The sequence below is a fragment of the Serinus canaria genome, chromosome 1, assembly GCF_022539315.1.
Source record: "Serinus canaria isolate serCan28SL12 chromosome 1, serCan2020, whole genome shotgun sequence".
NCBI lineage: Eukaryota > Metazoa > Chordata > Aves > Passeriformes > Fringillidae > Serinus > Serinus canaria.
Window position 1 is genome coordinate 109407006 of NC_066313.1, and position 27997 is coordinate 109435002.

General features: G+C 48.2%; 1 protein-coding gene across 1 annotated transcript; it reads right to left on the reverse strand.

Moving 5' to 3' along the window:
- Nucleotides 1–20841: 20841 nt before the first annotated feature.
- On the reverse strand, nt 20842–24297 carry CRYAA (crystallin alpha A). Its single transcript, XM_009089587.4, has 3 exons — nt 23997–24297; nt 22907–23029; nt 20842–21892 (listed from the first exon to the last, which is right to left on the reverse strand). The coding sequence occupies exons 1-3, from the start codon at nt 24183–24185 to the stop codon at nt 21683–21685; spliced, it is 522 nt and encodes a 173-aa protein (XP_009087835.1). The 5' UTR covers nt 24186–24297; the 3' UTR covers nt 20842–21682.
- Nucleotides 24298–27997: the final 3700 nt, after the last annotated feature.

Sequence of the window (27997 nt, forward strand, 5' to 3'; positions counted from 1 at the left end):
AACTGCTCAAAAGTTGCTGTTTTCCTTTCTCCCCTTTGGGCTCCTTCTAAAAAACTGTGACTTTGTCTTAAGAAGGGGCGGGGGGGGTAAGCAAGTGATCTTGGGAACTTTCAATCAAATAGCAATTTTCAAAATGGTGATTAGATGGCAAAGCCTCCTCATGGACACCTCTGGCTGTGCAGAGGAGCTGCTCTTTGTGCCATCCTTACAGCAGCCAGTCAATATGACAGCATTGATACTTGTGCTTTTTTTCTTTTTTTTAAGTCATCCCTGCTCCTAATTTGATATAATTGCTTTGATAATTAACCAAACCACGACGTTACTACTTCTCCCCCCTCCAAGCATCTCCACCTCTGTGCAGGAAGCATGCTAATTTGCCAGAGAGCCACACAGCATTTGCATGTTTTTTTCCATCTAATTTGGTAGCCTTGGTGCTTAAAGCAGGTGTGATGCTAATAAGGTAACTTGAGCAATCAGCCCAGGTAGAGATTTGTGGATTGCACAAGGATTTGTCTGGAGTGTCTTTCCATGTCTGCTGCTCAGACTAAATATAGCTGGAAGGGGGGGAAGGAGAGAACCTCAGCATGTAATATGGGCTAGGAGGAAGGCTGTGGCATTTGGATTTTCTGAAAGCCTTTGAACAGAGGGTCCTGTCCCTCAACCCAGCCAGAACATCTTTGTGTTCAATGAATGACTGGATGCGCATTCAGTGCCATGGTCTGGTTGGTAAGCCAAAGGTTAGACTCTATCTCAGAAGTCTTTTCCAGCCTCATTTATTCTGTGATTTTCCTCTCTGGCCATGCTCAAAAGTGATGTTTCCAGAGAAATGGAGGGTCCCTGTCCTGTTCCCTGTCCCTTTCCCTGTCCCATCTCCTGCTGCCTTTGGTGCTGAGCAAAGCACACACATCAATAGGGCCAGTGGCAAAATAAGGCTGGGAGCTTTGGTACCTGCAGTTTATGTTTCTCCTGGGCCTCACAGACATTGCTATTTACCTCCTTAAAACCCTGATCTGCACCACAGAGGTCTCACAGGAGTCTCCAGCACGTGGAGTCCTGTCCTGCTCTGCTCTGGCAGTCAGTGTGGGGAGGTTCCACCAGGTTCAGCCTGCCCAGGTCACCACAGCACGAGGTTGTTCCTCACCTTCCTCCAGCCTGGTCCCTCCTTGTGTCCCCCTTTCCTCATTGCTCCTCTCCTCCCCTCTGAGCTGTGCAGCCCCACAGGGGAGTGATCCATGCTCTGGGGTGGGTGTGGGGTCTCTCCCAGGGGAGGGATGTGCAGCTTTTCCCTGGCTGAGGGCCCAGGTTCAGGACCTGCCACCCATCCCATTAGCAGGAGTGTCCTTTGGGCAGGCAGGGATGGCAGGACTGTCTGGACAAATTAAAATCACTTCAGTCTTTGCTGTCACATCAGCTCCTGCTTTGCCTTCTCGCTTTTCCTACTTGGCTCCTGCTGGCACTGCAATGCTTGAAGTGAGAGAGGCATTGCAGAAGTTTTCCAGAAGCAAGAGTTTAGATTGCTGTAGGTGGAAACTGCATCTCTCAGGACAAAGAATTTGGTTTTCCCTGTCATCTCTATTACATTTGTTGTTGTTTATACAGTTTTTTCTACTGCTACTATTGCTATTACTATTGCCATCACTTTTTACTATTATTATTACTATTACTAATACTAATACTAGTATTATTTTATTCCAACTAAGCTAGGCTATGAGTTGAGAAAACACTCAAGGAGATCTCCTGTCTGCCTGCTGTCACCCCAGGAGTTACAGATGTAGGACTCTGGCTTTGGGGAGGAAAGGATCTATCTCAAGACACAGAAATGACTCCTGTTGTGTGATTTAGGTATTCCTGACAATTGAGGATGGCGGGGACATCTAACTCAGCTGCCCAAATGGCCTCTGTGATTCCAGGTGGATAAAAGCCTGGATGTGGATCCTACCTTGCATGGCAGTGTTTGCCATCAGGATCTGCACATGGATTGCAGCATATATCAGCACTAGCAGAGAAAATCCGAGGAACTGGCTGCTTTCAGACACCCTCTGGGAAAAAATATCTTTTTTCTAAATCAGAAAATGCTCCCATCATGTATAAATGTGTGGAGCAGGGGATCACTCTCACTCTTGTCTCCCTGTTCTCTTTTGGGACAGAGCAACAGCCCCAAATCAGCTAGAAAGGGACCTTTTCCCATGGAGTTTCTGGCTCTGGAGAGCAGGAAAAACTGGGTATTTCACAGACAACTCCTTCATTTTCTGCTGCCTCCTGGGGTGTGCTGGACCAGGGTGTCACAGCCCTGCAGACACTCCCACTGCTCCCAGGACTGTTCCAAGGTTAAATCCTCCTTGACTTATATTTCCTTCCACTGCAAACATTTCCTTGAATTAATAGTTTCTCAACAATAGATAATCAAAACACTTGCCTGTATTTCATTGTTAAATAAAGCAGGTGAGGGTCAAAAGCAGATAGAAACAGACTGATTAATGAAAGAGGGTGCTGGGGAGTTTTTTGGTTTTTTTTTTTTTCACTTTCAACAGATGGAAAAACAATTAATTTTTGGTCTGATTCCATTGTTTTGATTTATTTTTCATGGGAATCCTTAGAAAGGCTTCCAGCAAGTTGTGTCCCCAGTCAAAAGTGCAGCTGGGAAGGAGGCCACAGCCCAGCACCGTGCAGGAGGGCCAGCAGGGCTCTCTGGGGAGGAGGAGAGAGGATGGGATGTGTCAGACAGCTGAAGCAAAGCAGGAACTTTCATTTGTTTCAAATACCTTCTCTAAACAAGTAAGAGGATCACAGGCAGGGACACAATTGAAAGGAATATCTCTCTCTTTTCAAATCCTAAAGATTTTACCTCTATCTGCCCAAATGTCACCTGGAAAGTTTTGTCTCAGCCAAGGGCAGGCAGGAACTGTCAGAGTACTGGGCCCTGGCATTCTGGCCTCACTCCCCAGCACATCAGCACCCAGCCTGACTGAGACTCCACAGCCACATGGCCACAGCACAGTGTGGGCCATCCTTGGCTTGTGTCTTGGTTTGGAAAGACAGGTATTTGATAAGGAAGGCAGGAGCCTCCCTGATATGGAAAGTGCAAACCCCCTCCCTCCAAATTGCTATAAAAATGAAATTAAGGGGCTCTCAGACAAAAAAAAAAAAAAAAAACCAAACAGGGAGCAGGAATAACAGTTCTTTACTAGGGAAGAAAATAAGATAAAATATACAATGCAGTAAACTAAAACAACACTGACAGAGTCAGAACACACCCTGACACCCTGTGGGTCAGGGTGTTGGTAGCAGTCCCATTGGAATTGTGGCTGCAGCCCTTCTGGAGTGTCAGGGGTGGTTCTGCTGGAGCAGGGATCCTGTAGAAAAGGGTGTATTCTTCCTCTGAAGATCCAGGGGAAGAGGCAGCCGCTGTTCCTCTGGAAATCCAGTGGAGAAGCCGCGCTGGGGTTCCAGAATCTCCAGATTCTATCCAGGTAGGAATGCTTGGCTCCTCCCTCTGGGCTCACATCTCCCAATGGGATGCTGTAGTTCTTATAAGCCATGCAGGGACATCCAATGGCCTGTTATCAGCAGGTGTCTCCCCAGAGGGAGGAGTGGGTGTGGAAGAGATAAGGAAAACTGCCCACTGAACAGAAGACAGCTGCCATCCAGATGGCAAACAGAATACAATTTGCTGGCAATCCAGGACAGCTTGGTACTGGGAGCTGCCAGCCTCCCCTTAAAGTCATTCACATGCTCAGGGTGGGTTGAGGTGCCCAGCATTTCACTTACAAACCCCAAATGCACTTTTTTTGCCTGCCCTGGTTTTGGTGGTGTATAAGCTGCCTGAATATTTCTGAGCACAGGTGCTTTTAAACTGGAAATATTTATTTCCAGGTTGCCCCAGGCAGAGACTGTCACCCAGAAGAGTGGAAGCAGAAGGAAACAGAGCAGGGGCTGCCTGGCTTCTCCAAAAATTGTCTGGCTCTAACTTCTGCCCTTCTTCAGAGAAAAGACAAAGCCTGATTTTAGTCTGCCTGAACTCACTGACCTTCACTGAGCTGACCTTGCCCATGAGCCAGAGGAATCTCCAGCCTCTCCCACGTGATATTTGTGCCCAGGAACACCTGGATTAAGTGACCTGTGTCAAACTCAAAGCAACAGCCACGTGGTTTGCTCAGCACTGACCCGTGGCTGTGTGCTGAAACCTTCCAAAGAAGGAGGCATCATTCAGCAGGCAAAAACACCTGTGGATGCCCTGGCAGGGCTTTGCAGTGCCAGACCTGGGTGGCCAGGGATGGAAACACCTGGGAATGTGCAGTTCAAGAGCAGCATCTGCTGCCAGCTCCCAGTGGCTCCCAGTGACAGGACCTGGGCTTGTGCCCTGAGCCAGGGTCAGGCCTGATTTTTTTCCCCAAGAGCACAGGCTGGCTGGTGAGTTGTCACAGATTTGCAGTACCAGGAATTAGGGGCATTTTTTCCTGTGAACACAATGTTATCTCATTATGTGTGCTCCCAGGGCACTGCAGCAGCTTGAGGAGAGATAGAAACATCTCTGTCCTCAGGGCAAGGCCATTTTCTAACTGGGACAAGAAAAGAGGTGTGCTGGGCCCAAGCCAGGCACAAGGGAGAAGCTTTAGTCCTCTAAAGTGTCTCCAAAATCCCATTGGCAAAGCTGGGTTACACCGTAGAGAAGGAAACATCCTGATTTTCAGATGAGCTGCAGCACCCAGAGCTGCACAAAGCACAGGCAGTGGGCACTGGGGCTTGGCACAGAACTCACATTTCACTCTGCCTCAGTCACAAAGCTCTGGACCTTAAGCCTGGCTTGACCCAAGGGACCTTCCTAAGAACCTTCTTAAACTCGGCCTAGACTCACGTGGTTCTCACCTCAGGGTTGCTGAACCTTTACAATCCTTTGTAAGGCACCTCAGGTTAGAACTAGACCTGAAACCTGGGGAATCCTGCAGAGCACAGCTCAAAGCAGAAACAAAACCTTCAGCCTGTTCACTGGGAGACTCCCACCAAGACCTAAGGCTGCCCTGTGGAAACTCAGTAATTAAAATCCTGCCTACTCTACAGCCACAATGCAGATAAATTACTTGTGTTGCCTTAAAAAATTAAAATATTTTATCCTTTTAAATTAAAATGCAGGAATATATCTTCCCCTATCAGTGAAAAGCATCTTACTGTCTATTTTAGCTGGCAGACTGGTGCCAGAAAGGAAATGAGAATATTATCCCTAATGAGTCTTCTCATAATGGTAATTTTCCAAAAGAGGTACCAATTCTAGGTTTGTGTCAACAGTCCCACATCTGCAAGACTTGGAATAAGCCTTCCAAGCCTGTTACAGAATGCAGGCTCACTCCTCCACAGCTGATGTAGTATTTAAAACAGCAATTCTTGTTTTAATAGTGATACAGATCCTTCCCCTGTGTGTGCAAACACAGCAGGGTCCACGCTGTGCCTCTGGTCTCCTCTGAAGCTCCCAGTCTAACCCACATTTCCCTTCCCCACTGATCTCTTGGTTCTTTGCCACATTCAGGCTGCCCCCAGGGATGGCATCCTGCCTCATTTCTGGGTGGCCTCACATTTTCAGCCGTTTGACCACAGTCTGCCAAACCATTTGAGGGAATTAAAGCAGCATCTCCAAAGGTCTGGCTGGCCTCTGTGGGAAGTACAAACCCACAGTGCTCCCCCACACCTGCAAGAGAGCCAAAGCATCCACCTGCCTCCCTCTGGAGCTTGGCAGAATACAGCCCTGATCAAATATCCCTCTGGCCTTCAGGCTTTGAAGAACCAAGGTTAATCTCCTTTCAAGCCTGTCTCCAGGAATGGCTGGGATGTGTCAGAAGCCTTTGATCCTGCACCATGTGGCAGGTGAAGGGATGTGCTGGTTTTGGCTGGGGTTGAGTAATTTTCATCACAGTGGCTGGTGTGGGGTTGTGTGGGGCTCCACTGGGCTTATTTGCCAGCTGGAGCTCAACCACAAAAAGTGAAAAATCAAGAACAAAAGTCTGCAAACTAATTCCATTCTTTTCAATTTGTGTTTGGTAAGATTTTTGCAGAATCATCCCTGTGCCTGGCCTTTGCACAAAAAGGCTGTTTTTAGGTGAATGCCTTATTGGTTCATCTGGTCTGGGTTTGATCCTTTTCTCCATTTCTAAAGTGAATGTGGGTTAAAAAATTAAGAAATTCTTGGGGAATACCAAGAAATTTGTAGGTGCTGTATAACCCCTTGTGGAGAAGGATGTCTGAAATATGGCAACACTGATAGAGGTGTGCAGCTGAACAGGGCAGGATTTTAACAGACACTGAAGTAGAAATTCCAGCCTTGGAGTACACACTGAGCTTACATTCCATTGGCTGGTTTATCCCAGTGGGCAAAGACTCTGGCAATCCAACCCACACTGCCCCCTCACTGTGCCTTGGTTCCCCAGGAATTTGTCTCCAGAAAATATTGAGCCAGCCTCAGACCAGAGGTGTGGCAGTACCAGCTGTGGGTTTCTCTGGGTCTGGATTGAAGGCACTTGAGACAGTAATTCCTGTTCAGACTCAGGTGTTTATTATTTCTTATCAGTGAAACAGTCTCACTGCTGGGAGTTTGGCAGCTTTTCATTAGAAGGCACAAAATGCCCAACAATCTCTTGTTCCAAGGACTTTTAAGACTGAACTATCCAATGAAGAACTGACACTTGGATTATTTTCCCTTTTACCTCAATAACTGAACCAAAGAGCTGCAATGGGGACTTTTCTGCCCAATTACAAAATGCCACCCAAACCCATGGAGAAGGAGGAAGAAGAAGAAGGTGAAGAAGAAACCCAGGATCACACCCTGTGCTCTCCATCTTGCTTCCATCCACAACACACTAAAAACCCCAGAACCTCAATTTCTCACCCAGTGACACACCTACACTGCTCTCTATAATCTATTTCACACTTCTGTGGATTCCAGTCTATCTTGAAGTCTGGGAAACTTTCTCCATGGATGAGGGTCAAAGTCAGTGCTGCCCTGGGGGCCAGGGCACCCCAGAGCAGATAGAGAAATATTCCCTGTCTCCTGGGCTTCCACAAGAAGGAAGGCACCTTTCCCATGTGAATATCTGCTTTAAACTTCCAAGGAAAAATAGATTCAAGGAAAAGAGTAGAAGCCCAGAGTCAGGCTCTCCATAGGGATCACAGACCAAGGGGCAGCACAGTGGCCCAGGGGCTCCAGATCCACCCTTGCCAGCGCTGCACTGGCTTATCTGGCTGTTCTCATGTTTGGGAAACGTTCTCAGGAACTGGGGGGATTCCTGGGGCTGTCCCATGCAGGGCCAGGAGCTGGCTGTGATGATTCTTGTGGGTCCCTTCCAGCTCAGAGTAGTTTGTGATCAGTCCAGCAGCGAATTTCTTGTACTTCATCAGGAGTCTGTAAAAGTGAGCCAAAGCTGAAGGGTTTCAGGGATTCACAGACCTGTCAGCCAAGCCAAAGCCAGGTCTGAAGCAAACCTGAGCCAATGCCTTTCACTTGGAAATTCAGAGTAAGCTCTGATGGAGCTTAGCACCACAGAGGCCCTGTAAGTACAGATCCACCAGGATGCCTTAAGACCCTTCCAGGACCAGAGACCATGTCCAAGCCTATTTCCAAGTCAAGACTTGTTTCAATGCTGCAAAATGAATAAAAACGCAATAAGTTCAATGCCTGACCTGATAAGAGGAGAAGAGAGATTTATTTTTAAACAAAATGAAAGTCACTACCTCCTACTGTCACAGTCACATAACCCTAAGCACTAAGGAGCTCATATCCACCTGATCTGGCCACAGTTCCTCATGCTGGCACAGAGGACCAAGAGCACTGGCTGCCCAGTCCTCACCAGGTCTTCTGAGTGACATTGTCCAGGTTCAGAGATGTTTTTCACTCATCAGACTCTGATAAGTCTCTCCATACTGCCACAGCTCCCCATGAGTCATCAGCATTTTGTCTCCTGAGTCCTTTTTCTCCTGCTCTGGGTGTTCTGAGGAGCTGTCCCTGCCTGTGCTTCTCTAGACCTGCCAGTCCAGGTGCCACCAACAGCTGCCATCCCTCCTGTCTCCCTCCTGCCAGTTACTCCTTTGGGAGTTTTCCATACCAATATTCCCATTTATTCTCCTTTCTTACCAATCCTCACACTTCTGTCACAATTTCCTCTACCACCATGTGGGCTCTGCATGAGTCTGTGCTTGTGCACACCTCTCATCTGAGCTCCAGGATGCTTCCAACAGGGAGAGCCTGGCACACTCTCATTCCACAAGGAAGGCTTCAAGGCACTCAGATGAAGAGCAAAGTCATCCAGCAGGTCTTCTGAAGTCAGGTCTTTCTGAGCACCAGGTGGGCGCTTTGGATAAGATTTATCCACTCAGATATAGATTAATTATCTCCTCCTAAGCCCCCTGGCCCAAGGACAGAGCCCATCCTGGCAGCAGCACCTCCCTTCCTGGTGGAGATGGCCAAGAGTGGGTCAGCTGGATGGTGTCTGTCCATGGAGCAGCTATTCCTGTCCACTGCCTGCCCAGGGAGAAAAGGACAGTGAGCTCAGATGAGATGTCTGCCCCAGGCCTCCAGAGTTAGGAGAGGTGGATCCCGTCCTTGCAGCCCAGAGAAGAGTAATTAATAGGGGTGGGAAATGGATGGATGAATGGTGGGGCTTGCCATTCACAACCTGATCCCAAATCCTTTCCTACCTGCTCATTGCATGCCAGTTTGAGCTTCCCCACACTTCCTACAAACTTACTAAAAACATGAGCAAGCTGAAAGCAGGATTATTCCTCTGCAGACTGTTCCCTGCATTTTCATCTCCAAGCATCCCTCTCCTGATGGGATGCTGGCAAGGCCCTTGAGCTGACCTGCAGCCACCCCCATCTCCCCCCTCCCAGAGCAGCAGAATTTGGGTCTTTTGATCTTTCACCCTATTGATCTAAACTGGCTCAAGGGTGGTCAGGAACTGCTCTGCATTCTAGAGTGCACTGAGGCTTGGGAAGAAAATGTTCTGTGAGCCATGCTGGGCAGGACAGGCTTTCAAGTTGCTGTTCATGACAGGAGGGACTGGATGGGGTGAAGCCGGCAATCCCTTCCCCACTGACATTCCCAAATGTACCAGGGCAGCTCAGCAGCCTCCACCTCACCTGTCCCACTGGTGTGCAGCCTTCTGGTTTTTGCCTGGGGCTTTGATTCTTAAAAAAGTGAAGGGAAATTCACAGAACTGCTGGGGGGAGTTCTGCTGCCAAGCCAGATCCAACTGCAAGCAAAATAAATGCAAAGGCAGGGTCCAAGGGGAGCCCCGGACACCAGCCAGCATGTTGGTGACAGCTGGAAAATTGGTGGGCTCTGAAGTGTTGCAGGAGACCTTGATAACTCCACACATCTCTGATGCATGTGAGTGCACTGGTTAACTCAGGAACAGGTGTCCAAATGTCCCAGCTTTCTGGGAATAGGCTTTGTCACCCTCCCTCTCCTTGTAAAATCCTATTTTCAGCACTCTGGCAATAAATAACCCCCTTGTCATGCACCGTGGGCTCAAACAGGACCATCCTTTGGAAGGGAGAGTTATTTTCAGCTGTTATTTTAGATGGAAAGGGAAGCTCTGCTATTGTACTTGTGAGGTGCTCTGTGGCAGGAAGGAATGATAAATTTGACTCCATGTTCTTGAGGGCTAATTTATTATTTTATGATACTATGTTAAATTAAAGAATACTAAACTAAACTATAGTAAAGAATACAGAAAGGATACAGACAGAAGACTAAAAAGATAATAATTAAAAACTCGTGACTCTTTCCAGAGCCCCGACACAGCTTGGCACTGATTGGCCTATAAGTGAAAACAATTCACATGAAACCATTGAAACAACCACCTGTTGGTAAACAATCTCCAAACACATTCCACATGTGAGCACAACACAGGAGAAGCAAATCAGATAATTATTGTTTTCCTTTTTCTCTGAGGCTTCTCAGCTTCCCAGGAGAAAAATCCTGGGTGAAGGGATTTTTCAGAAAATATGAATGTGACTCTCTGTATAGAGGTTCTGGCACTTTGCAAGGCTCAGCTGAATTGTTGGTGCCTGCTGGTCCCCATGGTGCTCCTGGCGTGGTGGTGTCACTGTGTCCATACAACCCAGGGTGAAGTGATAAATTGAATAATGTCAGCAGCCTGGCCCTTGGCTGGAAATAGATGATCTTTAGGGTGCTTTCCAACCCAAACCCCTCTGTGAGCCTGTGATTCTGTCACTTCTTTGGCATTCCCACTGCACATGCACGGCACAGAGATCAGCACCTTCCTTTGCACACACCAGAGGTGTCTGCTCGCTGCCTGCCATCCCAGCTCAGAAATGGCTCTTTGGGAAAGCACTGCTGCCAAATTCACCTGGCTGAGCAGCTGCCCCAGGGGTGCAACATGAGGAATGAATCCCACAGGTGAGAGGAGCCAGCTGCTGGAGGAGCTGGCTGCAGAAGGGAGGTGACACAGAGGGAGAGCTGGAGCCAGTTTGGATGTGGGGCACTGCCAGGGACTGGTGGAGTGATCAAAAGGCAGTGGCTTTAGGGGGAAGACACTGCCCAGAAGACAGATGGATTCAAAGGGAACCCAGTAAAAAAAACCTCTCCGTTTCCCTTGGTGCTTTGCTGTGGAGCACATAACTCATAATTATTACAAAACCCAAACAACAAACTAAAAAAGTGGCTGTTGTTCCCTCTCTCCATGTTTTCCCTGGAGGAGCCCAGCTAATGCCCTGGAGATGCCCCAGGTAGTGTCACTGTGCCCCCAGCCCAAAGCCAGGCCCTGGGCCCTCCCTTTGGGGTGAACAGGGGGGTTTCCACCTATGCACAACTTCATCTCCACCCTTGAGACTGCTTCTCCACCACCTCATGGTGGGGATAGTCTGGGGCTTTCCCAAGGAGTGTTTGGCTCTCTAGCTACTGGGACTTTCCCCAGGAGATTTTTCTCCACACCAGGACATGTCTGAATTTTGTCCATCCTCTGTGAGCAGATGCTGCCACAGAGTTCTAACAAGAGTAAGAGCACCCACACTTTTTTCCCAGGGCACCCACCCACCAGGCCCAAAATACCACAAAAGCCTCCTCCAGGCACAGATCCTGGCACTCAGCCCTTGAGTATTCCCAGCTGATATCCCGTGGTTGCTGATCACAGAATCCTAGGATGGTTTGGAAGGGAACTTAAAGAACATCTCGTTCCACCCCCCTCTCATGGGCAGGGACACCTTCCACTGCCCCAGGCTGCTCCAAGCCCTGTTCAACCTGGCCTGGGACACATTCAGGGATGGGGCAGCCACAGCTGCTCTGGGGACCCTGTGCCAGGGCCTCCCCACCCTCACAGGGAAGAATTTCTCTTTAATATTTGATCTAAACCTACTCTCTTTCAGTTTGAAGCCATTCCCCCTGTCCTTGCTCTTGCAAATGTTCCTCCCTCATGTACCTCCTCTTCTGCCTTTCCTCTGTCTTCTTCAATCTTGTCACACTTAAACTTTGGTCCCCACTATCAAGGGGCTCAATAATTCCCTCTCCCTGTCCCAGCCCTGCCTGTGCAGGGCTCGTGCAGCCACCTGAGCTCATGTAATCTGTCTGCCCAGGGCTACCCAAGCAGCTTTTGTACCCAGAGCATCCAGCCTCAAAGCAGTCCCATGGTCTAGAAGAGTTTTCTGCCAGGTTTCTGTACTCTGTATCTCTACAGTGCACTTTTTAACATAAAGAATTATGACAAATTTTCATGCTTATCTTATAACAAGAAGTAATAAGAGTTGAACTGTATCCTGCCCACCTTTTTACCCCTTTGTAAGTTCCAGACTTCCATCTTCTCTTTCTTTAAGGTTTATCAGAGAAGTGAACTCAGCAGATGTGGTATTTGCTGGGTCCTTAGGATGAAGGAGGAATTGAGAATCCGATCTTATGTTCTTAGAAGGCTAATTTATTATTTTATGATATAATATTATATTACAGAATGCTATACTAAAACTATACTAAAGAATAGAGAAAGGAAACTCACAGAAGGCTTAACTTAAGATAATTAAAAACCCGTGACTCTCCAGAGTCATTGGTCATTAAGTAAAAACAATTCACATGTTGGATAAACAACCTCCCAACTACATTCTAAAGCAGCAAAACAGGGAGAGGCAAATGAGATAATATTGTTTTCTTTTTTCTCTGAGACTTCTCAGCTTCCCAGGAGAAGAAATCCTGGCAAAGGGATTTTTCCAGAAAATATGACAATAACAATCAGACAAGAGGTTAAACCAGATTTCTGCTGCAGTTGCATGGTCTCCCAGCTCTGCTCCTATTCACTGGCAGACACATGAGTGCTGACAGCACCTGTGAACCCATGGAAGGGTGCTGAAAAATCTTTCTTGCTCCAAGGTCAGAGTGAATAAAACCCAGGAGACATTGTTTTTGAAGTCTCACTCTGAATTTATTATCCTTATCTATTACAAACTCACAAGATGTGAGCTGTCTCTAACAAGTTGAGAAAGTGAGCTAAAATGGTGTCTGTTCAAGGCTATTTAAGTCCCAATTACCCAATAAAGAGTTGACATCTATTTTATTTATGCTTCTAACCACCAAAAACCCGCAATGTGGACATCCTTCACCCAACTGGAGAAAACTACTCAGATTCGTGAAGAATAAGGTGCAAAGAAACATCAAACTCACACCCAAAATTCTCCATCTTGGCTCCCATATATCACCATATACTAAAACCCCAAATCTAAGTTTTTTCACCCTGTGAGGTCACACAATACTACCCAAACTACACACATATTGTTTCTGTGCTATCCCTCAATTTTTGAAGCCTTTTCCAAGCTCTCAGGTCAAACGAGGTGTTTACTTGAGGGTTGGCACCCTTAAGTTCAGAAAGCTCAAAGTTTTCAGCCATCAGAGTTCCAACAGAAGGGCTGCACAGGCATCAAGCAGGAAAACTTTGGCAGAAAGTCTGGGAAATGTGGCTGCTGCCACTGTCCTCCCCTGCAGACCAAGCCACAGCAGTGGAAGGGGGTGATGTCAAACCTCCCATAACAACCAGAGTCAAGGCTCATCTCTCAAAGTCCTCACTGACTTGCAGATTGGCTTCAGAGCTCAAAATCTCTAATTTTTCCAGCTGTTCTGGTGGATGTAATGACAAATATTCCCTCTGTCTACAACCCTTTGACCTGGCTGTGTCCTGAGACACTGCAGCTGCAGCAAAATGTGCCAGAGACTTCAGTGTCTGGTTCTGTTTCAAGGTAAGGAGAGCATTTTACCTCAGAGGCCTGAGAACCTTGAGTTCACATCTGATTTATTGGGGGGCTTCATTCTGTGGTGCACGTGCTGAGGAACCCCTCTCTGACCCAAGGGCTGTGGTGGTCACAGGCAGAGGGTTTTTTTTGGCACAGTGGCTGCTCACCTCAGTGATTCCTGTCCTGTTCACATCATCCCTGCTGCAAACCCCTCCTGCAAGGGCTGGCAGTGAAAACTCTCAGGAAGTGAAATCACAAGTGCTGTGGGTGTGAGTTTTTCCTTCCATTTATGCTGCCTTACTCCAAAACATGCAGGTAAAATTCTGTCAGATTCTTCTGTATTATTTTAATTACTTTTTTGGTTGGTTGGTTGGTTGTTTTTCTTTTGTTTTTTGGGGGTGGAATTTTTAATCTCTTGGTTTAATTAATGCATTTTCAGCTGCTTGGTTAATGATCCAAACATGGAAGTCACACAGTGAGGCAACCTCCTGCAATTTGAATGGGAAAAAATGTGAATGAGAATCTCAAGTTCCAGTTCAGTCCCCCTCAGTGGCTGAACCCTGAGCATCAGTTGGTGGGAGGGAGAGCAGGACAGCCCAGCTGCACAGTGACCACAGCTGATTTCTGCTACACTCCTCTGGAGAGAATTTACAAACATTTCAGGTGCTGCAGTGGCTCCTGCACTTCATCTTATCAAAGGAGAAAAATACATATATTGGCTCTAATCTGTGTTTTGGTTTGGATTTTTTTTAATTTTGTGTTACTGAAGCATAAAGGAGTTGATGTGTCCATAATACTTTAGCTGGAGACTTTACCTCTGAGTTATCTGCCAGTCCCCCAGGTGAGGTGGGGTGTGGCTGGGCTGCTATTTTCCAAGGGAGATGGAATATTGTTATAACCACTCCTCCAGCTCACCCATTGATACTATTTCTTATTTGGGCCTTCCATGCATCCCAGTCTACGCCTCTCTTACTCCGTGCTGCCTTTTTTATTAGGCTGAAATGATAGGGAGATAAAATGATAGTGCATTAGTAGTGCCTGGAAGAGAAAAGCAAGTCAGCTCTGGTGTGTGCTGCTAAAGAAACTACAGCCCAGCAAAAAATTGTGAACAATTCCTTTCCTCTACAAAATCCTTTCCCAGACTCTGCTGAACCACCCTGCCACTGCTGATTAAGTTCATCATATTCCATTTTCCCTGCATTGATGTGGCAGGGTATTTGTTTTGCATTAAATTCAGGTGAGACTTTGAGCTGACAGGTTGAAAATCAATGAGCAGCAGAAATCATCTCAGGGGAAGCCAAATTGCTATGGGGGCTGAAGGAGCCTGTTGGGCTTCCTGGTTGCAGGCCCATGGACAGGGTCATAGATCCTGGTGTCGTGAACCTCACTGGGAAGAGAAATAATGGCATATCCAGAGACTGAAACAAGGCTATGTATAACTTTTCTTACCCCTATGGCCTGCTGAAGCACATAAATAAGTCAGGCTTTTTGCATTACTGTTTTGTGGAGGGTTTGGAAGTAGTTCATAAATTACTGGAGAAGAAAGGTCAGGATCTTAAAGAATGCTTTGGAAAATCATCATCCTTGGGAGGGATTTGACACGCTTTGTTTACAGTGTGAGAGAGTTCAACATGCAAATCCTCCCAAAAGCCCAAGCAGCCTTCCAGCAAAACCAGCGGAGACAAGGCTAGACATTCCAAATAGTTCCCTTTGAGTAAAAACAAACAACAACAATAACAAAAACATAGCAGGAAATTAAACCCCAGACCTTCCTTAGTCAGCAAGGAGAACTATGAAGCAGACTTCCAAAGGCCTTTACAGCTCAGCTCTGAGCTCTGAGTTATCTCAATATCAACATCATTGGAGCCAAATGCTGTTCCTGCAAGACTCAGCAGAGTGTCCTGGGCTCATGCAAGGGACAAAGGGAGAATAAAAGGGACCTCTTTGACCCTCAGTGGCCTGCAAAACACTGTGAGGGGCCTGTTCCCTGGGCTCCCTTTTGTTTCCACTCTGGTGACTCAGTGGCAGGGTGATCCTGCACGCCCCATCCTCCAGCACGGCTCAGCGGGGAGGAAAAGGACATCAGAGGTGGGAACCAAGCTTTGTCTCTGAGATTTCCCCAGCAGATGGAAAAAATGAGAAACAAAAAGTTGTGGAAATAAGCAGTGAGGAAGGCAGAGAGCAATGCATTAAATCCTGCAGCGAAGGGCTGACATCAGCCTGAGTGGGTGGAAAACGGAGACAGCGCGGACAATGGTGCTGCTCTGCTCCCTCTGAGCGCCTTGTCAGAGAAGAGAGAGAAAAGAAAACCGAAATAATTATTGTGGTGGGTCGGGGAGAGGGGGAAAAAAGGAAGGGAAAAAGGAAAGCCCAACATTCTGTGGAGGAACATACAGGACATACTCGGCAAATCCCGAGTGTGACCTTGCCACCATCGTGTGTTCCCCTCCAATGCAGAGGATGCTCGGTCCCACCGGCGAGGGGCTGCTGCCACCTCCCGGGTCCTGCCGGGCAGACAGGGCAGGAAAGCCGCGGGAAGGGAGACCAGAGCCGGTTCTTTGGAATAACGCAGGAATTCTCGGATGAGGATGTAAAAATCCCCGGGTGCAGCATCTCTGAGCACAACGCTCAAGGCGCCAAGGAGATAAAACTGTGTGCGAATGCTGTGTTGGATGTTATGGGGTTTGTGTGCAGAAATACACAAGTGTGCAGATCTCACTGATGGCCTAAGGCAGAGCAGGCTCTGAATTCAGCAATGCTCAGTTCCCCCTGATCAGAGGAGGGTAAATGACATGATCGAGCAGCTATGACATTTTAGCCGAGAAAGCACCACAAGCAAATCATGGAAATTACCTTTCTCCTGACTGCCAGCTGAGCTGCTGCTCCCCCTGGGACACACCAGGCAATCTCACACTGTCCATGAGCCCCTCGTGTGCTGAACCCACCCCAAGTACTGCCTGCCCACCTCTGGACCCTTGCAGAGTGACCCTCAGCCACCCCAAAACCCCAGCGAGACACCACAGCCCACCTCAGGAGCAATGAGTGCTTCAGGGAGGCTCCAGGGCCTTGTGGATCAGCTCTGCCCTCACCCCGGGGCAGCTGGGTCTCACCTTCCCCAAGCAAACAGACAATTTTCTCCCTCAGAGGAGTTCAGGCCTCTCATGATGTGTGGCAGATCTCTGCAAGTCAGCTGGAGGATGAACTTTGAGGCACAGAGAAGTCTCCTGAGCCTTGGTCGGCTTGCGTCACTCCACCATCTTGCCTCGGCCTCTCCAACTGAGATTTCATTTTTATTCCACTTGTGCTGCTCTCTCAGAAATGCCACGAACATCTGTGCCTGTCCCAAGCCGACATTTCTCATTAAAAGGGCCAGTTAATTGCAAGTGAAGCACCAGCCATGTAAGCAGGCTCCAGGCCTGCTCTGTGGGCTCTGGATGGGCCCTGACTGCATTTCCCCTGGGAAAAGCCAGATCAGGAGCTGGGAAGGAGGGACACAGCAGGCACCTGCTCCCCTGGTGTGAGCTGGTGGCTTTCCAAGCCAGTCCTGACAAGAGGTCACACCAGAGGGACAAAGTCCAAGTCGGGGGGCAGAGCCCACATCATTACAGTCTCCTCTGGCTGCAGCTCCCAGATTTATGTGCCCAACACTGCAATAAACTGCAAAGATGTGCCCAGTGTTCTTTTGAGAGAATGCTTGGGATTTTTTTTTTTAGCCCTTTTTTTTTTTCCTAACAGAGGCAGCTTCTGCTATTTTAATTCCAGATTTTAGAGACCTGTGTAGCAGAGCCCAAATCCTGATGATGATGCCAAGGAGATGAGGGGTTACAGAGATTGCATGCAGTAGGATTTGCTTTGGGTGAAAAATGCTGGTAAAATTTTAGGCTGCTCCCAGTTTTTATGTAGCACTGGCTAACTTGTAAATCAGTCAGAAACCAAGAAATGCCAGAGTTGTGCAACTCTGGTTGGATCCTTGTGCCCTGGGTCCCATCTCCCTGGGGAGATGTTGAAACCCGGTGAGAAGGGAGCCCTCGGGAGTGCCAGAGCACAGGCAAGGCTGCCACCCTGTGGGGACACGGCTTGGCCAGGCAATCCCTCCCTGCCTGCAGGGCTGTCCTTCTGCCAGGAGCCAGGGGACAGCATTCCAGAGCTGAAGGATCAGCGTGGGGAGGATGCAGCATCCCTTAACTGCCCCGCAGCCTTGCAGAGAGGGCTGGGTGAGCAGCCTGAGGAGAAGCCTCCTCATCCCCCTGCCAAGAACAAGTGACAAGCCAGCTCTGGCCCAAGTGCTCAGGGACAGCATCCTGGCTGGTGGCCCCCAGGCTGGATCCTGCCATTTCTTGCTCCTGGATTTTTCTTGGAGGAAGCAGGCAGAGGTACCCTGCCCAGGCAGGGCAGTGCCAAGGAGAAGAGGGGGCAGCACCAGAAGCTGCTGCTGTCCCTCATGTCACTGCCACCCCACTGAGTCACTGGGGCCTGTGGGGAGAAGGGGAATTACTTGGAGAAGGCTGCATGTCCCTGGAGCACCATCTGCTGCCTCCTCCTGAGAGCCCTCTGATAATTCCTCTGGAGGAGAAGCTAAAGTCATTTCTGCTTTGCTGTGGGGAAGCAAGATTACCAGTCTGGGTGGAAAAGGAGGACAGGGAATAAAAGCGCCCTGCAAAGAGGATGAATAGTCACCCTGAGCAGAAGGCCCTGGTTAAAGGCCCCACATCACAACCTGCCCAAACACTCTGGAAGTTCCCTGTGGGCAGGGTCCTTGGCTGCCTTTCCCTCCATCATAAAACTATTGACTAATTCACAACCAAAAAAAACCCAAGAAATTTTGTTAATCCTTAAAGAGTGTTATCAACACATTATTAATAGGTAAATTTGCAAAGAAAGTTGTGGTGAAGAGCTCCTTCCTGAAACCACCATAGGTTATGAATAACAAGAATTTCTCTAAATGACAAATAATCTCAGCAAAGAGAAACAAGAATTTTTGCACAGAAGAGGAGGAGTACCCTGGACAGATGTGACTGGGAAGAAATTTTCAATTTTCTGGGTGAAAAAAATTGAAATATTTTGAGTGACACACAGGCATTAGTGGCAGTACTCAAGCTGTTCTGCAAGTGGATGAGCCTTTTGGGGTCAGAGGGACTCTGGGTTTGGGGACACATTCCCTGTCCCACACAAAACAGCACCAGACACCCCAATGTCCTTGCACAGAGGCTTTCAGAGCTGCTTATGTGCTTAATTAGCTTATGGATTACAAAATCATTCCTTCTCAGAGCAGGGAGGCAGTCATGGTCTGGTGTCCCCAAAAGTGATGGGCAGCATGGGTCCTGAGCTTCTGCCCCCTCTTCATGGCTCCTGGCTTGTCTCAAACCTGCCCTGATTTCTACCATTATTTCCTGTTGTCACTTCCTACCAAAACTCTCACTTTCTGCCAGCCAGGCATAAAAAGGGGCCCACAAATGGCTCAAATGTCATTTGATGGCCCTGACAGACACACACAGGCTGCTCAGGCACCTGCAGGCAACATCTGCACACAGATCACGCTCAAAATCTTTTTCCCTACTTTTACACCTCTGAGAGGTTTGAATGGGGGTCAAATGTCTGGGATTCGATTTTTTTTTTTTTTTTTTTTTTCCCTCCTGGCTTTGCTGGGTTTCTGTCAGGAAAGGGAGAGATGTCAGCACATGGCAGGGAAGCACTGAGGCTCTGGCAAAAGATGCATCTGAAAGGAAAGCAGCAGAGGATGGGGACCTGTTAGCACCAGGCAAAGAAATGAGGCAGCTTCAGTTAAAATGCCCTTTCCACGCCTGCAGCCACAGCTCCCTCCTGGAATGGAATTGCCCTTTCCCAAAGTGCACTCATTCACACCTTCCCCCCCAGGAGATGCAAACACAACGGGGCTGCACAATTTGTGGTAGAAAGCTCTGAGATTGCCCAGTAATTAATCTCAGTAAAAAATTGGTTTAAAAGAGTGTCAGACGCTGAGAGGATTTATTGCTTTCTAATTACCAGAGAGTAATCTCCCTCCTTTGCTTTCTCCTGAATCTGCAGCACCTTCCCCCTCCTGCAGCCTTGTCCCAGCCTCTGCACAGGTGCTGTGATGCTGTGGTCCCAGTAATGATCCCTCAGGGGATGCAGACAGGGACTGGGATGAGCCCTGGGGCACACTCAATTTCTCTGGATAAGAGGTGATGCCTCTGCTCCTTAACTCCCAGCCCTCCCTGAGTTTTGGCCTAGATATGGCAGAAGCAAGTGGCTTTTAAATTTAAATAGTCTCAGAGCTTCTATGTTTGTGGCTCATATTAATAACTAAGCCCACACCGTGAGGAAAAAAAAGAAAAAACCAACCAACAAACAACTGCATTTATTTCCTCCGTTTTTCACAGCTAATCAGCATCAAAGAGGAGGAGGTTGGTGGGCTCAATTTTTTGGCAGAGCAAAACCTGTCTGAGATGATTATACCTATGTGGTAAATTATGGGGATGTGGGGGTCTTTCCTGAACACCCTGGATATCCATCTGTGTGAAAGCTGTTTGAGCAGAGCATGAGTGCTGAAACCTTTAGTCTTGGGTATTCACATACACTGGAGCTGTGGATTTCATGTGTGGAAACTGCAGGGAGAGCTTGTACCTCCACCCCATTCACCCTGCCACATAACAACCTTAATCATTAATTTCAGATTAAATCTGTCATGTGGGTCCATGGGCATGAGGTTTGAAATGCTGTTTGTACTGACCCAGTGGTCTGAAGGAATGGTGTGGTGGTCAGGCTGAATTTTGCTCTTTCTCTGATCCTTTTGTCTTGGGTTTCTGTGGTTGAGATGACCCCAAGGTATAGAAAGTCTTTTTTTTTCCAGCTCCACAACCACAGAAGTTGAGATTTGTCAGTTCTGCTTTTCAAGGTTGTTTATTTTCTCTTATCTATCACATTCTTTCTCTGACCTGCTGAGGTCTGTCCAGCAGGTCGGGTTGTGGCACAGTGACCGCCCTTAGGGTGGTGTTAACTTTTTATACAACAAATTATGTGTACTTTATTGACAATAATTTTCCAATACCCATCACCTATGTTAGACAGTCTGTCTCTACTCTAAACCAATCCAGCAGTGCCACTATCCCAGCAGAAGATGGACAACAAGAAGAAGGAGAAGAAGGACAGGACACACCCAGATTCCTCCAACTTGCTTCTTGAACCCCCATTCTAAATCCCCAAAATTCTACTTTTGCACCCTGTGACAAATTAACTAGCATTCTACTCAAACCCTTGTGGCTTGTAAATCTTCACACAAAGTTGGTAATGGTTTCCATGGGTTAAAATGGAAGGCACAGGTGGTTTTGACTCCATGCCAAGGTCTCTGAGCCCCCTTCCAGGGTCTCAAATCACCCAGGGCAGCCAGAGGAATGTCCTGGGTTCTGACATTTGGTTTTGCTTGCACAAGGGATAACAGGAACATGAAAGAAAGGGTGAGCCATCGTCACAAAATGTACTTCCAGCAGTGGAAAGCACATCCTCCAGATGGTGCTGGGCACCACAGTGACCTTCAAGAGCCTTCCAAAGGAACAAATGAAACCCCCAACACTGGTTGCATGTTTCCTATATCACTTTATTGACCGCCACTGACCACATTCTCAGGTTGAGCGCCAGATACCAGCGAGAGAGGTGGAGCTACCCTAGAGTTACAGGAGAGCAAGGGAGACAGTGTCTCATACACAGGCTGGGGAGAGCTGGCTGGGGATGGGAAGCCTCTGCACAGTGGTGAGCCCCCCTCTCTCCCCCCCAAGGGCCTACAAAGACAGTGGAAAGACATGCTTGTCCTCCTGTCAGTTGTCCCAGAGGGAATTGACAGGGCAGAGGTGTGAACAGAGACACTGAAACACTTTGCTGAAAGAAAAAAATACACGTTGCAACCCCCCGAAGGCGAGATGTTATTGCTAATCATTATTATTGTTGTTATTATTTCTCCTGCGGTTGCAAGGAACTCATGGCAGGTTTGTCACACGGACGCGGGGTTTTGAGTGTGAGGCTTGGCTCTGTTGCTGTTTGAGAGTAACCCGTTGAACTCTGAGTGAGGTACAGCAATGCTGCAGGGCTTTTCCCCTGTCCCAAGCCTTGCCTCGAGGCTTGGTGCACCAGCAGCCAGCATTACTCATGCACTCCTTCCTATCTGATGGTGGATATGGGCTACAGCACCAGACAAAGACCCTTTCAGCAAGCACAGCAGCATGACAGCACTGCCATCCATGCCATCCCCACCAGGTTTTAAGCTTCCAAGTCCACCAGCCGCTCACCCAGCCCCTCGTTCCATCCAAGGGAAGAGGGGGAAAACAAAAAAAAAGAAAACAAAAAAAAAAAGAGGAAAAAAAGTGGGGGAGGAACCAAGAGAAGAAACCCCTCGAGACATTCACTGATATCTATGCAAAGGCTCTGGGAGCGCGACCTACAGGTGGTGGCAGCCTGCCCAGCGCGGTGGCGGGCGGGCTCAGGAGGAGGGCGCGGAGCTGGGCTTCTCCTCCCGGGACACAGGGATGGGCCTCTCGCTGTGGCTGGCGTCCATGTTGGAGGGGACCTTGGGGCCCGAGAAGGTCAGCATGCCATCGTTGGACAGCGAGCAGGTGATGGCAGTCTGGTCCACGTTGGCGGGCAGGCGGTACCGGCGGTGGAATTCCCGGGAGATGTAGCCGTGGTCGTCCTGAGAGGCAGTGGGGAAAGGGGGGGAAGGCGTGTCAGAAACTCCCCATGCCTCCCTTTGTCCAGCCTCCTCAGGGCAGGAGATCCACAGTCACCCTGGCTCATCGTGACACTGCACTGCCAGGACTGATGGGAGCACCTCTGTCGGGGTTAATTTTACAGGTTTGTCCCCCCTGACACGTGAAGCTGCAAGAGCTGAGCACAGCAGCAGGGAGTGATTTTGGCCATAGGTTTGATCCCAGACTGGGATCTGATTTGGGCTTCTGATTTCAAAGGATGCTTAGAGACAAAGTCTGGGGGCCTGGGAAGGTAAAGGCAAGGCAGACATGTGTACCCATGTATTTATTTACTAGGCTGCAATGCTGTGTCAGCCAAAGTACACAATCCTGGCCCCCTTCTTTTTTTGGCCAAAAGAATGAGAAGTGCAATTATTTTTTTAAAGTTGGCCATGAGAATAATAACTATATTTAAAAATACATACTGTTTCCAGGCAAGAGCCTTGTCTGGCCAAAAATGTGTATGAGAAGAATTAAATCCCTGCTGGTATAATTCACTTTTCGACCCCCACAGATATTTCCATGACATCCATGTTAAAAGTTTCCAAGCCTGAGGCACTTGGTTGGTTTTCTTTTGTTTTGTTTGCTCTTGCTTTTCTCTCCCAGACTGGCATATAAAAACTCTGTTTTCACTAAGGATTCTGGCTTATGAAAACAGCCATTCTTCAGCAGTGCCAGATGATGTTCTGTGTCTGGCCCAGTGTTATTAGTGAACAATGGACATGGTCATCTGATGGTTATGGAAGATGATGATTGAAAATAAACAAAAGAGGGGTGGATTAGCTTGTTATTTTCAGATATCAGGTGGGGGCTCTATGGAAACAGCCCATGCCAATAATGACAATTCATAATTAACTCTTTCTTCTTTTTTTTTTTTCCTTCAGCTGAGAACCATTGGAAAGAAGGAAAACAGAGCTGGACTCCCCAGCTGCTCCACCATCACCATCACTTCCACTCACCTGCCTTTCACTGTGCTTGCCATGGATTTCCACAAAGTCATCAATGATCTTCACGCTCAAGTCTTCAGGAGAGAAGTGTTTTACATCCAGCATGATTGTGAACTTGTCCCGATCAGACCTCACCTGAAACGAGCATTGTCACACAGTGAGGCCCCAGCTCTGGCTGTGGGGCACTGCCAACATCACCACAGGGCAAAGGCCAAAAAAGGGGTGGTCTGGCACTTTGTCCTTCTGTGGCTATGAAACTCAGTGAGGGACTCAATGAGTCCCATTGTGGGGACCCAGGGACAGTGAGAGCCATAGGAGGTGTCAGGGTCACTGGGAGGCTGTGGGAGGTGTCAGGGTCACCAGGAGGCCATGGTTGGTGTCTAAACCTTGGCTGCTGCTCTGGGGAGAGGTGTTTTTATCCTTGCTGCTATTCTTGTGCCAGGGACCCTTTAGCACTCAGTGACCTGCCAGATGGACCAGGCACAGAGAGGGTATGGAAACCAGTGTAAGACTCTCTGGTAGCATGTGTTTTGTCCTTTCAGTGATTTATGGTATCATTGTGGTTGTAGTTCTGGGAGGGGAACAGTAAGAGAGGGCTACAGAAAGCACCTGTATCTGAATTTTGGATCATGGCCCTCAAAGCTACACATTTTCCTACAGTTCCCTTCAGAAAATTGCTCTGGGGTCCTTCAGTGAGGGATTGCAAAAACCACCAAGCTCCCAGGGTGGATGAGAAGGTGGAGAAAGCTCCCACTTGCACTCCCATGGCAAACTGCCCTCACAGGCACTTACTCTGGGAGCAGCCTTGCTCTTCTTCACTACACAGGTGGTGGGCACAGAGCAACAAAACCAGATTCTTGTGTTGGAAACAACCCTCAAAAGGAGCTAAAATGGTTCCTGTTTCTCAAAGGGAAGCTTTGTCCCCAGTGAGGTCTTCCTTTGTGCCCAAGAAGGGGTGGGTAGGCTGTGCCTGGCAGTGGGTTCGGGGTCTTCCTCATCCCCACACATGGGGCTACAGCAGTGTGAGATGTGGGTGGAGAGGAGCAGCTGGAGGCATAAGGAGGGAGAGGTAGGAAAGGAGAGGAAATCAAAGGGCCCTTACCTCTGAAATGCCCGACTCCAGCACGCTGCGGAAGAGGGACTGCCTGTAGTAGGGGCTGATAGTGGACGAGAACAAAGGCAGGAGGTCATACTCAAGGAGACCCTCTCCAAAAAACTGGTCAAACAAACGGCTTGGAATGAGGGGTCCCAGAGCACGCTTGAACCAGGGGTGCTGGATGGTAATGTCCATGCTGCTGCTGCTGCTGCTGCTGCTGCTGCTGCTGCTGCTGCTGAGACCTGTGGCTGCAAGGGGAGAGCGGAAGGGGCAGCGCCGCTGCTGGGGAGACAGCGATGCCTTGGCTGGAGTGCCGCCCCAGGGAAGCTCCCCCTATATATACCAGCCTGGCAGAATGAAGGCATTAGCAGGATTCCTCTGGAAAGACATGATCTCATGATGGAGGCAACGTGGTCAGCAGAAATGCGGAGACTGACCTGGAAATGACAGTCTGGTTGGAATCAGTGCCAGATGTCCTGGAGGGATGATGCCAGGCAGCAGGCTGTGAGGCACAGAGTGCCCAGGGGTGCTGGCATGTCCCCTGTGGAATCAAGCGGGCTAAGCAGGACACCCTGGTGGGCAACTCAAAGATGCTTCTGAAAGAGGTCTGCTCCATGGGTCTTTGTAACCTGACAGTGGGTGTCATTAATTTGCTTCTTTTCTGCTGCTCCTTGAAGCAGCAACTCAATATTTCTTCCAAATAAATGAAAAAACTTTCCTCCAAGCAAGGAAAAAGGGTCAGATTCGTGTTGAAGAAGGGGAAACTTTTTTTGTAAGACGCTACAAAGTGCCTCTGCCACTCGAGAGGGGCCTGATGCCGCTTGGCACAGGGATCATGGCAGGACTGGCAGGGAAGCAGGACTAACAAATGAAGCAGAGCATCATATTTTGTCTGACAAAACAAAAAATTTCAACAAAAAATACTTTTGCAAAAGAAAGAAAGAAAAACAAGCTTGGTCTCCAACCGTAACACCAGTCCCAAAGCTTCTCTTGAGAGTGTCCTTGTTTTGATTTAGGAGTGATGTGGGAGATCCATTTATCTCATGGTGTCACAGCACAGATCCTGCTTAACATGCATTTCTGGTTACAGCTGTTTTTCATTTCTGTTCCCCTTAAAGCCTCCTTTAAGGGGTCAGCTGGCACCCTGGGCTGCCGGGCAATGGGCACCGTGCCTGCCGCTGGAGCCGCAGGCTCTGCCAGAGAGCTGAGGTGGCTGGGCTCTGAAAGGGCAGCCAGGCTGCCCAGCTCCACAGCAGGGCTCACAGGCTGTAGCCACAGCTGAAATCCCATTTCTATCCCATCCAGAGATGCAGGGACTGCATTCCAGGAGCCTCTGAGCAGTAGCAGCACCAGTGCTGGGAGTCTTGTGCATCTCAGCACCTTTTGCAGTCAGCAGAGAACAAAAAAAAAGAGGAGAGGGCACTTCCAAAAGGCATTTCAGATATGAGGGGCTGAATCTTCCTCTCATATTGTCAGGGAATAAGGAGACCAAGGGTGGCTGAAATCCTGCCCTCTTCTTTGGGAGAAACCAGATCATTCCGGGCCAGAGAAGCTGAACTGAGAAAAGCACTGAGGCTTTTCTATCACTGAGTGATATTCAGCTGAGAATCACCTGGCATCCAGGAACCATGAGTTCTTGGAAAATCCTTGGCCTTGGAGGAACTGTAGGAACCAGAATTGTTACAGAGGCTTTCCTTCATGAAAAGCAAAAACTTGAGCAGAAAACCAGCCAAAACCACACTAAAGACTGCTAAGAAGGCAGGCAAGGGCTTAGGTTCCACCTTATGGAGCTCCAGCAAGAAAAGGCCCCATGGTCCAGCCTTGGCTCTTAGGCATGAAGGATTTTCTAAAATCAGGTGTCAAAAAGAGATCAATCCCCCCTCAAGCCATGGAGGAAAAAGCCGCAAGAGAAACCTAGCCCCTCATTTATTCCCATTGTACCAAATCTGTCATTTTGTTTAAGGAATTAAGGGGAGGCAAACAAGTCATAAAGCACTACCAAGATTTTTTTTCAAGAACTGTGAGATTTGTCCTGGCAGTGAAAAAAAATCTCCCCTCAGCCAGTCAGTTCCAAAGACCTGCTAACCTGTATTTATCCAGCTGGCAGCAGTGACCTGATGCAGAATGCATCACCTGATGAGCAGGGTAAGAGGAAAAACGAGAGGAGAGACAGAACAAATTCAAATCCCAAAAGCACTCACTGGAACCCCCAAAGCAAGTTATTTATTTGGCTGGTGGAAGAACTCTGGGAACTGTGCTTACAAAGAAAATGAGAGAGATGTGGGGGTCTGACAGACCATTTGGGCCCCAGGTGAGGGGTGAATGCTATCCCTAAAGTTTGTTGGGAACATCCTCTCTGTGTTTCCCAAATCAGGAGTTATGGTGGGAATACAGGGAGCAATGCACACAATGGCAGGATCCTCTCTGGGCACCCTTCAGTCCTCACAAAACTTCCAAACCTTTGAGCTCTGACCTCCAGAGTGTTCCCCAGTTATTCCCTGGATTATTGAGGCCAGGAGGAAGGAAGCAGCCCAGGCTGCTCTAAGCCAAATCCAACCAGGCTTTGAACACTCCCAGGGATGGGGCAGCCACAGCTTCTCTGGACAACCTGTGCCAGTGGGCAACATACAGGGAACCAGAGCCCTCTGTATGTTCAGAGAGATGAAAAGAATTGGCTCTTTAGAGAAAAATGAGAAACACGTCTTCAAGTGAATTTAATCTGAATTTATGTCTATTACCACACGCTCAGATAATTGAAAAGTATCAGCCAACTTTGTGGTTTTATGCCTTTACTTTCTTCTGGACCTACATTTTCATGGCTTTCCCTAGAATTAATCATATCCATATGTCTTAGGCAGACATTTTTGTCTTTTGTGGGCAAAAATATTTCACTGAAATGTAAATTTCATTTACAGGGTTTTTTTATGATGCAGACTTCACACTGCCTGTATATCTCTGGAGGAAAAAAAAAATCTCCTGAGATGCATCACATGTGATTTCCAATGGCCTAAACCTTTTGTGTCCTGTTCAGATGAGTTGTCCATGCTGCCTGTCCAGCCAGTGGAGGGACAGATGCCTCCAGGTCACATCATCATGTGGGTGGGCAGGAAAGGTGAAATGAGACCCCTTTCAGCAGTGTCTGTGTCTCAGGAGGGAGCTGACGAGGCAGTTCTAATTCTAATCTCCTTCTGGACAAGCAAAGCTGCTGAGATGAATCCCATCCAGTGGGAATTTGGTATGAGAAGAGAAAGTGATCACTTTGCATCAGTTCAGCAGACCAGACCTCACAAGACACACAACATTTGATCATCATTATCACCTGCTGAGCAACAGCAGTGAGATTTGTTGGCAGAAATTGAATGGAAGAAAATGAATGCATCTGGTCATGAGCACATCCAAGAGCAATGCATCAAAGGCAGATTTTTCCCAAAGATTCATTGCAAGTTTAGAACATGAGTCAAACTTAGAAATTCCTTCAGAATGTTCTGCTGTCCAGCTTACCTTTGACATAATCCCTTCCTAAGCCATGATGTGTAATTGCCAGCATGTGAGTGAGACATTTAGTAAAGGAAAAACTGCAGAAATCCCAGACCATGTTCCTGAGAAAAGCTGCCATCAGCAATCCCAGCCCTCGCTTGTGTTTAGCTGCTCTCAGTTTGTCTCCATGACTGACTCCCACCTCCCCATTTCCAGGAGAGCCCAGGGCTGTCTCCATCCCCCTTGCCAAGCTCTGTGCAAGCCCAGGGTGAAGAAAAAAACAAATTTTGAAGTGGAGGAGTCACTGGTCAGGTGTAGTGACTGGTCAGCAGTGACTGGGGAGAGTTTGTAGGAGATTCTGAAGTGCTGACAGAAGAGAGGTTCCTGTTCCCAGCTGCTTTGCTGCAGCTCCAGGAGAGCCAAGAAAGGCAGACTCTGCTCTGATCTGCCTTTCTGCTCAAGTGTACCCTGTTGTCACTGTCATATTTTCTGAAAAATCCCTTCACCAGGATTTTTTCTCCTGAGAAGCT